Here is a 15,868-nt window from a genome sequence, read left to right as displayed (position 1 = left end):
GAGGGAGTCAGATCTTGTTAAGGATGGTTGTGAGCCACCATGTGGTTGCTGGGATTTGAACTCTGCACCTTTGGAAGAGCAGTCGGGTGCTCTTACCTGCTGAGCCATCTCACCAGCCCAATTTTTCTCAGTCTTAAAGCTGTTGCACCTTGTTAGATTTTAGAAAATGTAAAATATTCCTAAGGGTATTTTGGAACTTCAAGACTAAAAACTCAAAAAAAAAAAGGTTTAAAAAGCTTTGATGCTAACCTTGTCTTACCCAGTTAAGATGGGCTCTTAAGCCCTAGCATATGAGAAGTAATAACCATGTTGTGAGTTTTTTCCTTTCATAAATGTAAAGCTTTATTGCTAATTTTTGTGATCTGTAATATTGACTATTTTCTCACTATATATAGAGAGCTGTTGTAGAATTCTACATTTTTATTTTTAAATTTTTAATTTAAAAAAGTAAAAATTATTTTATGTGAATAGGTGTTTGGGGGAAGTGTGTGTGTTTGCATCACATGTCTGCCTGGTGCCTTTGTTGGCCAGAAGAGAGTGTTGAGTTCCTTGAGTTATGTCTGTTAGCCTCCATATGGGTACTGGGAATTAAACCAAGGACCTCTGGAAGAGCAGCCAGTGCTCCTAACTGTGAGTGAGTTGTCTCTCCAGGACTCCTGTGTTTTTGTTTTTAAAGACAGTAATGTGTGTAAATTTATTCTTTTGAGGGCCTGATTGTGGCATGGATGTTTAAAGAGAAGAAACCAGAATCTTCCTATTTTGACATACAATCAAGGTCTGCTTGTTAGAGTATTTAAAATTGAATTTGATTGCTGAGTTCAAGAAATGATTTATGAAGCTGGAGAAGAAGAGAGAGACAGGGACTGATGAGAGCACACAGTCTGTTCTTTGGGAGGACCCAGTCAGTTCCCTGCACCTGCGTGGCAGCTCACAACCATCTGTATGTAACTTTAGTCACAGGGGATCTGCCACCCTCTGGTACCAAGCACACATGTGGTGTACAGAAGTATGTGCAGGCAAATACTTATAAACGCAGAGTGAGCTTAAAAAAGGAAAAGGAAAGACAAACAACAACTAGCCAGGCTTTTACAGTAGTGTATGACTCTGTGGTAGTGAGAACCCAAGGAGATCATTAAACTTGAGGGTAGGCTAGATAGATCTGGATGAGGCAAATTGAGTGTTGTCCTGTCTTCATTTACCCGACTTTGAAAATAAGTTTATATCTTTGCATTTATTTTACTTTTTGGTCATCAAACATATTGCTGCATTGATTTTTCCCACATTAATTTTACCTAGTCTCTGTAATACAATTGATATATTAGGTTTTTTTATCCATACTACTCGTATTTCTTCAGTCGAATTATCCTCATATCTTCATTTCTCTTTCTGCACCAATATAAAATCTGCTTGCCTGCTACTCGTTTTTAGGAATTACCAAAACCAATCTGTTTATCTTTTTCAAACTTTAGAATTCAGTTTAAAGGCAAGACCGAATTCTTTTTAAATTATTAAATTAGATTAACCATTTGTTCCTTAAATTAGCTTTTCACAAAGTCAAGAATTTTCTTTATTATTACTATTTTTTACTTTTATTTATATTCCAAAATTTGCTTCCCATCCTGGTCACTCCTCACACGAGTTCTTCACCCCCTCACCCCAGGGTGCTCCTCCACCTGGCCACCTGCCCCCACCTCATCCCCACCAGCTTCCCTCTTCCCTGAGGCATCAAGTTTCCACAGGATTAAGCTCATCCTCTCCCATTCTGAGACAGCTTCTTGTTAGGTTGTTCAGGCTACCCCTGATACATTCTGTGGGCTCAAAGCTACTATCTCAGGGGTCCCACAGATATGTAACGGACTAAATTTAAATATGCTCTACAAAACCACTGAAAATCCCATGTTTATTTAAAGGACTGTTTATTTAAAGCTTGAAAATTTTTACTATTAGAGTTTGTAGAAACGAAAGGTTTGGCTACTGAAGGCCTTAGTAGGAAGACTTCATGGAAGAACAGAGATTTAAACTGGGCTTTTTGGAATGAGTAGGAATTGATAGGTTTTTAAACAAGGAATATAACAAGTATTTTACTAGAGAGAGACAAAACTTAGGTAGAAATGCACATTTCCAATATTTGGCTTCTTGAGAAGATTGGAACTTTTTAGGGTTAAGGATCTGACTTTCCCATGTAACTGGTGCAAGAAGCTGAACATGAAGAATGATGCTGGTGATGGTTTCCATTCTCTAGGGATCTTGAGACATTTTAATGTTGTTGTATATTTAGAGTCAGTCTCTATTTGTGTTTTTCAGTCTGTCTTTCTGCATGTCTGTCTGCATGTGTATGAAAGTAGGTATGGATGAGGAGGTCAGAGGTCAGTGACATTCCTTGGTTGCTTCTCCAGCTTATTTCTTTGGAACACAGTTTCTCAGTACTCTCACAGCTTACCTATTCCACTGGATTTTTTGCCCAGGAAGCCCAAGGAATCATCTTGTTTTTGCCGCCTCAATGTTGGAATTACAGATGTAAACACTACTTACTAGCTTTTTTTAATGTGCATACTAGAACTCTGCAAAGGTGGTGTTCTAACCAACAGAAGATTTCACTTTTTAGAACTCTCTCTTTTTTTTTTTTTTGGCATCAATTTGAGAAACGTGCTACTTAAGTTTGCATGACTTGATCAAAATACTTAGCAGATCTCCCTCCTTTATGTGATTAGATTCTAATCATATAATTACTTAATTGTAAATTTTATTCAGTCAATAGTATGCGCTATAATATGCCAGGAATTGAGAGTAGTTAATGAGAAGGGAAGACAAAAAAACCCCAGATGATTTATGCATATAACCCTTTACCTTATTCTTTGAGGTATGGTCTGTAGACATTAGCATCTCCCAAACTTGTTGAAAACACTGAATGAACAACTATATTTTACTAAGATCTCCAAGTGATTTTTATAATCACTAAACTTCATCATATACTGGTATATGTCAGATCTAATAAACTTCATTCAATTTTTGCTATCTACATTAAAGAGTTTAAATGTCTTTGAATTTCTCTCCTTTTTTGAAATAGGGATCTTAATATATTGCTAGGCTAGCCTTGAATTCAGTCTCTTGAGTTGTGGAGACTATATGTAATGTATAAGCATCTTCAGTTTCAGACAAGTTCTACCTACTTGAAATTTCTATATTTTGTCTTCCTGTTTATTATTATGTGAGTGTGTGGTGTATGCATGTGTGTGGAGGCCATTGGTTATTGTTAGGTGTTCCCTATTTTTTGAGACATGGTTTCATTGAATCTGGAGCACATTGATTTTTGGCTATTGAAATCAATGACTACCTCAAGTAAATGCTTGGAGAGCTTTAGCGGTCTGACCAGTGAGTTTTAGAGATCTGTTTTTCTTCAGTCCCTCCTGTCTTGGCTGGGTTTAGAGTTGTGTACCATTGTGCCTGGGTTTTTTACTTGGTTACTAGATCTAAACTTAGGTCCTCATGTTTCTGTGACAGTCACTCTACTGCCTGAGCCATCTCCCTAGTCTGTCTTTTTTTAAGAGTTAATGTGGAGGGCTGGTTCAGAAGTAAAGGTACTTGCCATGAAGTCTGATAAAGTGACAGGTGGTGGAAGGAGAGAATGAGCTCCTAAAGTTGTTCTCTGCCTTAACACATGTATGCTGTGGCATGTGTCTCCTTTACCACCAAATTAACAATGACAGCAACAACAACAGCAACAATAAAAAACAAGATAATAAAAATTAAAGGGCTAATATTGGATGTGCTTAGTTCTCAACTGGGTACCATTTGTATGTAAAAGGCAAGGTTGTGTTTGTTTTTCCCAAAACTTAATACCTTGAAATGATCATTGTAGCATTGTGCTAGACTAGGATTTGAATGGAAGACACTGAAGTATATTCATCTTATAGAGAGCCTTTGATAACAGCATGTCATTTTGTTTCTTGGCTATCATTGTTCTTATACGTCCTTTTTCCAAGCATTTACTTGAAGTGTAGTCATCCTTAATTTTAACTCCTTGTCTTAGACTTGTGCTAGTTTTGCTAATCTGAGGATACCCTAATAATATTGTGAAATTACTTTCTGAAGTCCTTTCCATGTACTAGCCACTTGCTGAGACATTGTGATTATGGGCACTGTCTTTTTAAAATACTGTCATTTTTCTCCTACTGCCCCCCCCCCCAAGGCAGGGGTCAAGGGGAGCAAGATAATTGACTGTCTCTATGCAGTCCTGGAAATCACTTGTCTTCCTGACTCAGTTCCTTAGTGCTAGAACTTGGTTTGTGTACCATTGTACCAAGCTTTTAGACTGTTTTGTATTTAGAGATAGCTAGCTTCAAATGCATGGTCAATTTTCCACATGCTGGGATCACAGGTATGGACCACCATATTCCTAGAGTACTATTTTTATTATTCCAGTTTGTGCTATACTTGATTTTAGCCAAAAGGCTAAGAGGTGATTATTACTGGTTTGTTACAGCCTTCAAAAATTCAAATTACTAGACTTCAGCTATGAGGATACTGTTTAAGAAATTAAATATTGAGACTGTAGAAATGGATCAGTGGTTAAGAACATTTGCTGGTCTGTCAGATTAGGGTTCAATTCCCAGCATTCACTTCGGGTGGCTCACAGTTGTCTATGACTCCAGTTTCAGGGCATCTGAACTGTCTTCTGCCTTCCTTTGGCCTCTGTGGCACCAACCAAACACATGGTGCATATGCCTGCATGCAGGCCAAACATTAATATGTGTAATATAATTTTTTAAAGAAAATATGTTTTCTAACATATACAAATATAAATTACATAATATAAAAGTAAAAACAAGAGTATATAAAAAAGTGAGAAATCTGTCTTTATATCTCTAGAGCTCAGCACTATTAGTATAGATTCTTTTTTTTTTTTTTTTTCTTGTTTTTTGAGACCAGGTTTCTCTGTGTAACCCTGGCTGTCATGGAACTCACTCTGTAGACCAGGCTGGCCTTGAACTCAGAAATCCAACTGCCTCTGCTTCCCAAGTGCTGGGATTAAAGGCGTGCACCACCATTGTCTGGCAGTATATATTCTAAAAAGTATGTTTTAAAATGTACAATAGATGATATATGTAAATTTTACTAACAGGAGAGATTGAGTTAGTGAGATAGCATAGTGGATACTAGAAAGGTATTTGAATACTGAGCCTCACTAACTGCCTTGGATTCTCAGGACCTACATAATAGGAAAGAACAGACTTCTGCAAGTTGTCCTCCAACTTCCACACATTCTCTGACATTTGAGTATACACATACACAAATGCAATAAAAATGTTTTAAAAATAAAAAGGGAGACGATATACATTCCAGAGGGATTGTGGGCATTCTTTTCTAAGAATTGGTTTTGTAACTAAAGGTTAAGCCAGAACTTAAGCCTTGATATCCTTTTGTTTTTGTTTTTGTTTTTGTTTTTTTTTTGTTTGTTTTGACTTTAGGGAAGAAACCCCTTTTTCTTGGAGCCAGCAATAATAATTACAATCACTGATGGGAGCAAGTTGACTACTACTAGTGGTGTCCAGGATGAGGTAAGTCATGTGAGGTGTGTCACATGGATCATAGATGAAATTGAGACCTATTTGTGTATGTGTGTAATAGGGTATTGGATGCTTTGTAGTACATTTACTCTTTAGTAATTGGTGTAGTTTATAATAATTCATCTCCAGGGTCCTCTATCTTTGTTCATAGCAGTTGTCATTATAATATTTTCTTGAATAGGAATCCTTTCTGTGCAGAGTTTGTAAGAATACCTCCTGCTTCCATTAAAAACATCAGTTGATAGTGAGGACAGTGTCAGTGTCTTCACAATAGTAAAATTCTTATTTTCAGGTTAAAAAAACCAAACAGGGGGCTGGTGAGATGGCTCAGTGGGTAAGAGCACCCGATTGCTCTTCCGAAGGTCCGGAGTTCAAATCCCAGCAACCACATGGTGGCTCATAACAGCCGTAACAAGATCTGACGCCCTCTTCTGGAGTGTCTGAAGACAGCTACAGTGTACTTACATATAATAAATAAATAAATCTTAAAAAAAAAAACAAACAGAATTCTAATAACTTTCTTATTTTAGCTGATTATGGTGATAGCTTTTAATTACAGACAGATCAATTGAAGTAAATAAACTTATAACAAGGAAACGTTTATTTTAACTCCTTAAAGAGGTTTCAGTGTACATACAATCAGTAGCCTTGAGAGATTAGGCACTTTGGTGAGACAACAGTGGGACAGTGGGAAAGCATAAGCTGCTAACTTCATGTGGCCAGTAAGCGAAGAGACTACAGTCAGATAACACTTTCAAGATTCTGCTCCAAGTGACCTAGCAATCTCTGACCAGACCCCATCTCCCAATGTTTCCAGCATCTCCCAGAGCTTGGGGCCAAGACTTAATACATAGGCCTTTCATAGACATTTCTTCCTAAATCATGTCAGTTCTGGTTATTAGTAGAGTCCAGGCAGGAACACAATACCAAGAGTAGATTAAAACTAGAAGGAGTGAAAAATTTTCAACAGTTATGTTTTCTCTTAAGTTATATGTAGTATAGATACTTCAGAGCTAGTGTTATTTGCTCTGTAAGTGAATTATGTATGCTATAGGATGATAAATCTATTAGGTTAAAGAAAGCAAGCTTTATAGTGTTTTTACTGTATTTGAACTGTTGGTAAATGTTTTATTTTTTCTTAACATGCTAATGCACAGGTGATCTTTTACAGACTCATTACTGTTTGCATTTGTTCTTAGTTTCTAGGATTAGAGTTTGAAATGGCAAAGGTACAGATTTTAAAAATTTAGAATTAAAATTTAATCAAAGATTTGGAATTCATTTCCATTTGTGTGACACTGTTGAATATAAATTATATGGAGTCAGAGCATGTGGGTTTTATTCTTAATTCAAGTACTTCTAGCAGTGAACTTTCTACCAGTTGACCTAATTTCCCTAAGCTCTACCTTATCAATGAAATACTGACAATAATTTTTGATTTCCTTCATAGGGTTGTTGAAATGTGTAAATAATGGATGTGAAAATGTAAGGTGGGCTTTAAAGACAAAGTGTACTGTGTCATTCCATTATGAGATAATAGAACCAGTGCAGAACTTAGATTACCTAATTTTACTTAGGGGGCAAATGCTAGAATTACTTTGTTTCAGCAGTTAATATTTAAAAGATTTTAGGAATAAGTATTGAGGTAGCACTGAAAAAAGTAGCCTACTTGATACAACCTTCTTGAAAGTGAGATGTGATGGGTTACTGGACTTCCTTTCTTAGACTTGGTTGATGTGTATAGCCCCTTACAGTCCTGCCACTCATAGGAGTAGACAAGACACTCTATCTATAATCACAAGCAATAGCAGTGTTACTTAGCTTGAACTTAGAAACTGTCAAACTGATTTTTCTTTCTTAACCATACTAATTTTAGTATTTGTATTCATGTTCATTTTATAGAAATTCCACTTCTTTTGATGGTTTTTTACCTTAATGATTTTGATTAAAATATTTCTGTTTTCTCTTGTAAAATATGCCTATTGTAAGGTTATTCATTCAAGGCACTCTTTCTCATGCCTTTTGTAAAAATGCCTTCAGGGATGTAGTTCATTCCAGTATATCTGGATCTGATTTATTTATAAAATCTGTTTATAGGACTTCTAGCTTCAAGATATCTTGAAATGTACATGAGGGTTGGAATTGTTGAACTTTCTTTCTGATTTGTTCCTTAGGAAAGATATTAGAGAAATGTCACTATGTTTTTATATTTCAGTATTAAATTGCAAATAAGATTGAGAAGATTTTCCTGTGGGCAGAGATCTCAACCTTTCTGTTCTTTTTATCTGTGAAGTATTTAACATAGTTCTAAGAATAGAATTTACACAAAAGATAATAAAGATATTGATGTATTGAATCCGATAGGAAGCTTAAAATTGATTCCTTTTGTTGCTTCTTACCTAAAGCAGAAAGTTGATTTATTTTTAAGGCAAACATTTTTGATTATGAAGTTTGAGCATAGGCCTGTGAGTTATTTTAGTGTTAGGAAAGTCCTGCATGTTTCTTTCTCTACCTCTCTCTCTACAACCCAATACTGTGGATCCACCTAGGCTAGTGCTCTAGCATTGAACAGTATCACTACTCTTCTCCCCTCTCCCCCTACTCTCCTCTCTTCCTCCCTTTCCCCCTCTTCCACTCTCCTCCTCTCCCTCCTCTCCCCCCCTTCTCTCTCTTCTTGTGGATGTGTATATGTGCATTTATATTCATGCTCAGATCGTTTTTTTCTACTAGGGGGGTATCAATTTTGCTTTATGTCTTGTTACGTTTGCCTTTGCCAAAACTGAATTTTCTTTTTGTATTTGTAATGAGTAAATGTGTGATAAATTTCCATTTAAGGAATGAAACTTTTGGTGGTTCATGGCTGCAATTTTTTTTTTTTTTTTTTTTTTTTAGACTGTAGCAGCGGCCTCAAACTCAGATCCTTTTGCCTCCACCTCCCAAGTAGTTAGATTACAGGCATGCACTACCACGTTTGGCCAGCAGTGAATACTGTGATTTCCATTTGTATGTTCACTCAAACCTCATTGCATATCATATATGAAGTAGTTCATTTAGTCTTGTCTTACAGTTTACAAATAAGGAAATTGAGATTTAAAAAAGAACCAAAATGATTTGCTTGGGTTATGGCTTTTGTTGCTGCCAAATCTATATTAGAATTAATCTAAATTATATTGGTATACCAGCATAATGGTGCTCTCCTTTTTCCTGGATCTGCCCAATACCTTTCTGATTCTGTTGTTGAGTGTGTTTAGCATTTACCTTCTCGGTGTGTTTGTGTATGTGCAGGTATGTGTGTAGTTCAGAGGCTGATGCAGGGTACCTTCCTCTATTGCTCTACCTTATTGTTAGGGACAGGGTTTCTTCCTGAATTTGTAGCTCATTAACTGAGCAAGATGGTCAGCAAATCTTGGGGATGCTCTGTCTCCGCCTCTCCCTCTGCTAGGTTTACAGATACTCACTGTACCCAGCTTTTTATGTGGATGCTGGGAATCTGAGCTCAAGTCCTTGTGCTTTTGAGACAAGTACTTTGCCTTCTGTTTGAATTACTTTTCTTTCTTTCTTTCTTTCTTTCTTTCTTTCTTTCTTTCTTTCTTTCTTTCTTTCTTTCTTTCTTTCTTGTGTTTTTTTCAAGACAGGATTTCTCTGTGTAGCCCTGGCTGTCCTGGAACTCACTCTGTAGACCAGGCTGACCCTTGAACTCAGAAATCTGCCTGCCTCTGCCTCCCAAGTGCTGGAATTAAAGGCGTGTGCCACCACTGCCTGGCTTGAATTATTTTTCTGTTTTAGCTTTCTGTGCCAGTATGATATAGATAATTCTGTTCTTAATTTGTTTAGTTTCTTATGAATAACTACTGAACTAAGCATTTGGAGGCAATGAGTATGTAACAGGATACATTTTTGGTGTTCTGTTTCATGACAGTGTTTAAATCATGTTTTTTGAGTGAGAGAAATGGTGATTTCTAAGTATGTATAAGCACTGATACCAGTATGTATAAGTAGTGTCTATGATATGTATCCCATCCTCATAGACATTGCTTCCTCTCAAGCAGTTGGCAAATTCTTTGTAACATATACAATCTAGTTTGATCTAAAGATCTTAGGAAAACCATGGACTGTGTATGGGTTACTGCATACATTTGTGGAATTTATAAAACGGCCCAATATTCAATTGTTTTGAATGTAGAAAAAAAGTTAGTTGAAATATTAAGAGCCATATTAAACCTTGGCCTGAGTATGTTCAGCTCCAATTTTTTTTAGCAATGTGTTTGTCAGAGGGATGATAAAACTGTTCTGTGCACTTAGCAGTATGTTGAGTTAGGAGAGAAGACTGTTTTGTACTGTGGATGAAAATCTTGTGCTATATGTGATCATTTTACATTAATTAATTAAATGAAACAGGACTTAAGTTATTGCTTGAGGTAACATGAATATTGTTGTAGACTTTTGATGACTTTTAGATTGGAAGCTTAAGTATATTGTTCTGGCCTTTTGTGTGTGTCTGTGTGTGCATGCTATATAGCCATTTAGTAAAACTGATTGTCTCCAGTATTTTCACTTAAGGGAAATGGGCTATTTATAGATTTGAATCCTGAAATACAAAGGACACTATTTTTCTTGATTCTATAGTTCTTATTTTATGATGTTGATAAATATGTGGCCAAATACTTATAATGCTAACTATATCAGCATTCTTGGTGTCTCAAATGTTTTGATAAAATTACCAAATTATAATTAGAGTTGTTTTATTTACTTAAGTTTTTGAGATAGTGTCTCTCTTTGAAGCCAAAGCCAAGGCTCACCTTGAACTCATGGAGCCTAGGCTGGCTTCAAATTTAGGGAAGCTCTTTTCAGCTTCAGCTTCCATGAACTGAAGTGAAAATGAGCCATCACTGTGCTTTGCTGAAAACTTGTTTCTTTTTATTTTTTGCAAAGATCCTCTGGAGTCCAGAGATACAGTGGGAATGTGTTTTGAACTTATTTCAGAAGTACATTACCAAGTGCATTGTTCAGTAAGGCAGCAGAAAAAACTCCTGCTGAAACACTTCACTGTAGTGAAACCATTATTTTGTTCATTCCCAAAGGTGCTAACGCTAGTATTCTATTTCAAATATTGATAGTTCTGTGTACAGATGAATGTTGGCATTTTTGTATTATGATTGCCACGAAGGCAATGTTTTTGAGAAGGCATTTGTTGTCAAAATTAATTATTGGATCTGCAATACTAGCTAGGTTTTCTTTTTTTTCTTTTTCTTTTTTTAAAGATTTATTTATATTATGTATGTGAGTACACTGTCACTTTCTTCAGACACCAGAAGAGGGCATCAGTTCCCATTACAGATGCTTATGAGCTACCATGTGGTTGCTGGGAGTTGATCTCAGGACCTTTGGAAGAACAGTCAGTGTTCTTAAACTCTTAACCATCTCTCTAGCCCCTCTAGCTAGGTTTTTAAGACCAAGCTGAACAACTACATTTTCTTTTTCAAATTAATTAATTACTTTATTTTGTATACAGTATTCTGCCTACATGTATGCCTTCAAGGCAGAAGAGGGTATGGATGGTTATGAGCCACCATGTGGTTGCTGGGAATTGAACTCGGGACCTCTGGAAGAACAACCAGTGCTCTTAACCACTGAGCCATCTCTTCAGCACCCTCCACCCCCAACCCCTTTTAAGATTTATTTATTTTATACATATGAGTATACTGTCACTGTTTTCAGATACACCAGAAGACAGCATCAGATCCCATTACAGATGTGGTTGCTGGGAATTGAACTCGGGACCTCTGGAAGAACAACCAGTGCTCTTAACCACTGAGCCATCTCTTCAGCACCCTCCACCCCCAACCCCTTTTAAGATTTATTTATTTTATACATATGAGTATACTGTCACTGTTTTCAGATACACCAGAAGACAGCATCAGATCCCATTACAGATGTGGTTGCTGGGAATTGAACTCGGGACCTCTGGAAGAACAACCAGTGCTCTTAACCACTGAGCCATCTCTTCAGCACCCTCCACCCCCAACCCCTTTTAAGATTTATTTATTTTATACATATGAGTATACTGTCACTGTTTTCAGATACACCAGAAGACAGCATCAGATCCCATTACAGATGTGGTTGCTGGGAATTGAATTCAGAACCTCTGGAAGAGCAGTCAGTGCTCTTAACCAGAGCCATCTCTCCAGCCACTGACAACTACTTTTATAACTTTCTGGAGAGATGTTCACTTCAGATACTTGTATAGAAGAGTGTCAGCAGTCTCAGCTTAGGGGTTCAGTTGCTCTTATATTCTGATTCATCATTTCTGAAAGTTGGTACAAAAGGCCATCATGCTTTGAGTTACTGGATTTGATATCAGCAATTTGTGTGTTTCTGGATCATTCTATACACTACACATTGAAAATGGTTTTACTTTACCTCCCAGTTGTGTGTCATCATACATTTGCCTTCTTAATGAGTTCAAAAGTAATATAGATTCTCATATCTGAAGTGATTGAGAAACTGTTAACTCACTCCCCAAAATGTTCTTATTTGTTGAAATCACAAAAATGTTTGTCAAAGGTTATTATAACCATTTTACAGATAAAGACTTAAAAATGCATTTAGAGTGGGTTCCCTACTCTCTGTGACACTTAGATTGCTGGACAACATTCTTTGTTTTAAAAAAGAGTGAAAGAAATCTTGAGGAATTTCATGGTGTGATAGGTTTCTGAGTTTTATGTTATCTTGTATGTAGTAGCATATTGGCATTCATGGAACCTAGTAACTTTTAAGGAGTCATTATCTTTTCTGTGATGAAATATTTAGATTTATAGTTTGTATGTTACCTCTACCAAGTCAGTTTTGTAAGAACACCCAAGAGAATTTGTTGGATATTATATAGATCATTTATATTTTGTTTTTCTATCTATATTTTTGCCTCTATTTTCTTCATTTTTGGACTTACAACTGTTGTGGATTAGAAACTATTATACTTATAGTTAATAGTTTCTTGAAAATGCATACTTATAAAGTTTGACATAATTTCTTACAGTGCATATTCAGCAGTTCAGGTATATATTAATGCTGAAAATAGTAAACTATTTTCAATATGTAATAAGAATAGCCCCTAAGAGAAGCTTCTAGACAAACAGAATAATTAAAAGAAATGCTGCTTCTTAGCCTAATGAAAGTGGTATGGCAGCCCTTTGTTTGTGGTAAGGTACATCAAAATAGTTTTTATTCAGAGCATGTGCTGTGTTGGTCTTGTCGGCCAAGTCTCACTTAGAGACATCTCTGTCACTGTTCATAGCCCTCCATACATAGACTGCTGTTATACTTACTGTTGTGCTGAGCTTTTACATAGGTGCATTAGGATCACCAAGTAAGCTTATAAAATAATACAGGTCTCAGGTCTTATTATGGATCTGTTACTTTAGGCTGGAAATGGAGAAGTCTGTATTTTTTTAAACATGTTCCAATTGATTTTGATGAGATGAACAGTCAGATTTCAAAACACAAAATAATTGTGATACTGTTTTTTTCCACATAAAAGCATGTGGAAATAACTTAATAAACAGAATAAAAAAATGTTTTTAACTTAACAACACTAGCTTAGGTATTCTGAGATACAAGTAATTCTTGATCTTTACAGTTGTCATACTTGGAATCCTTTCCAAGGTTTGGTATTCTGCTTGTGAGAATATTGTTTTTCTAATCTGTTAATATGGTTTAGAATAGATTATTGGATAGTCTTAAAACACTGACTTCTTTTCAGTGTAAAGTTAACTGCTTAGAGTGTGCTGTTCAAGTTGAGGGTAGAGAGGGTGAGCTGCCAGGAAGAGGTGAGTAACTAATTAATCTGCCATTACTTTACCTGCCTTAGAATTCTGATTACATCTAAAGGATATTAGAATTCGGGTAGTTGTACTATGCTATATTTATTGGTTTTTGAATGGCAATGTAACTAGCTATGTAATGGCTCACAACCATCTATAGCCCCAGTTCCAGGGGATCCAATGCTCTCTTCTGACTTCCTTTAGCATCATTTAAAAAATATACATCTATGACCCTGATGATACTGTTTGTCAAAAATTGATGACAGTTAATGATTAACTTTCTGGAGCTGCTACTTGATTACCTTCCAAAATGGATTCTTTAGATTTGAGCTGTTAAACATGCTTTAGTGTAGCATTTTTTTTTTCCCTGTATATTTGGCTGTATACCAGAACTGTGATGTTCACTGTACATATGTATAGGTCTCTATATTCTAGCTACTTCAGGAACAAAGATGGAAGTAAGACTCTTGCCCTTAGAAAACATACTTCTGGGGGTCCTATAAATAAATTTCTTAAAGGAATATCTAAGCATTATGTTTGCGTGTGTGCACATTTTCCTGGGGACAAGTCCATAGATTAGTCTTGTCTTTGTGGGTTTTATTTATATCTTTGTGTGTGTGTGTGTGTGTGTGTGTCATAGTTAGGGTTTTACTTCAGTGAACAGACTCCATGACCAAGGCAACTCATATAGGACAACATTTAATTGGGGCTGGCTTACAGGTTCAGAGGTTCAGTCCATTATCATCAATGCTGGAACATGGCAGTTTCCAGGCAAGCATGGTGCAGGAGGAGCTGAGAGTTATACATCTTCTGAAGGCTGCTAGGAGAAGACTGTTTTCTAGGCAGCTAAGAGGAGGATCTTGAAGCCCATGCCTACAGTGACACATTTCCTCAATCAAAGCCACACCTACTTCAATAAGGCCACACCTCCTAATAGTGCTACTCCTTGGGTCAAGCATATTCAAGTCATCACATTTGGTGACAGTGTTCTGGTATTTAAGTCTAGGCTACTCTGAAACAACCTTGCCTCAGCTGGCCCAGTGGTTGGATCACAAGTGTGCATTGTTATGCCCAACTTATTAGCTTTAAATCATATTTTCAAGTGCATTAAATAATGGTCTAGTACTATTTGTAGACTTCATCTTATGTGTCTATACTAGGTAGTAATATTGTTGCCTGAAATATGGAGGATATAAAAAAGTAGAAATAAGGAAAATAAAATAATAGTTTTTATATTTGGTTACTTTCCAGGATGAATTCTTCAGATCTGAGCTATTAAATATGCTTTAGTTTAGCATTTTTTCCTTGTGATATATATGTTTGCCTATATACCAGAACTGTGGCATTCACTGTACATATGTATAGGTCTCTATATTCTATCTACTTCAGGACCAAAGATGGAAGTAAATAAGACTCTTGCCCTTATTCAGTATTGAATAGGTTGTTCAATATTTTAAGGATGCTGTCAAGGAATTAAAATGTAACTTGTAAAAGAATTACCTCAGTCAATAAATGGCTGAGGACCTAAGTTGGTCTCCCATGAAAATGCTGAGAGTAGAGACAGAAGGATCTCTGGGGTTCCCTAGCCAACTAGTCTAGCCTAGTAGGTGGGTTCCAGGTCAGTGAGGGGTAGACAGATAATTCTTTAGTTTTCATGTGTGTACACTGAAAAAATAATTACCTCAAACCTTTACAGATGACATTATATAAGCCTTCAATTTTATTGTTATTCTGCTTTATCCTTCTAAGTGCTATGAATATTGCTCCATATACCCAGAGTGGTAAAGGTCATCCCATGCTGTCCAGTTGCACCTCCCATCTAGTCACCAATCTGGCCTATTGTTTGTATTTTACTTTTAAAAATTAAGTAACTTTCAGACAGGGGTCTCATTGTATTTCCTTGTCTGGTATAGAACTAGCTATACAGACCAAGCTGACCTCTCAGAGATCTGCCTGTCTCTGCCTTCCAAATGCTGGAATTAAAAGTGTATGACACCACATCCAGCCCCATTGTTTTTTATTTTTAAGAATATAATGATGTGAATATTTAAATTTGCTTACTTAAAGTAGCTGTTAGTATTGATATTCAAAAAAATGTTAGAACCAGAATATTCTTGTTTCTCTGCCACCCTCTTTGCCCATGCGTGTGTGTCTGTGTGTGTGTGTCTGTGTGTGTGTACATGTATATCAGTATGTACCCAAGTCAATTTTCTGTTAAATGTAGTCTATTTTGGTTATTTTTCTGACTTCCTGAGTCAGATTATAATCTGAGAAAATGAAAATGTCAGTGTTTGGATTCCTGATGGCCATACTAAAAAAAAACATTAGGCACCTAGTTACTAATAAATATATTGATTATATCTACTTAGCTCTCTTCCCACTATTTTAAAATTAATTTCCACTTTTGGTGTTTTCAGGTATAATACAGTAGATTTAAGTTTTCTAGATTTATATAGTAGGAATAGATTTGATGAGGTTCTT

General features: G+C 36.2%; 1 protein-coding gene across 3 annotated transcripts in view; it reads left to right on the top strand.

Moving 5' to 3' along the window:
* The window catches only part of Ints6 (integrator complex subunit 6), an 84,729-nt gene that overhangs the window by 12,198 nt on the left and 56,663 nt on the right, over window positions 1-15,868 (top strand). For all 3 annotated transcript variants that reach the window (XM_029541985.1, XM_021203422.2, XM_029541984.1), the window contains exon 4: window positions 5,469-5,558. In XM_029541985.1, coding sequence (XP_029397845.1) covers window positions 5,469-5,558 — 90 coding nt within the window. The remainder of the gene's footprint in view (window positions 1-5,468; window positions 5,559-15,868) is intronic.

This window comes from Mus pahari, chromosome 8 (assembly GCF_900095145.1).
Source record: "Mus pahari chromosome 8, PAHARI_EIJ_v1.1, whole genome shotgun sequence".
Taxonomy (NCBI): Eukaryota; Metazoa; Chordata; class Mammalia; order Rodentia; family Muridae; genus Mus; species Mus pahari.
The sequence above is the reverse complement of the archived record's forward strand: the minus strand, read 5'-3'. Positions and strand labels throughout refer to the sequence as shown.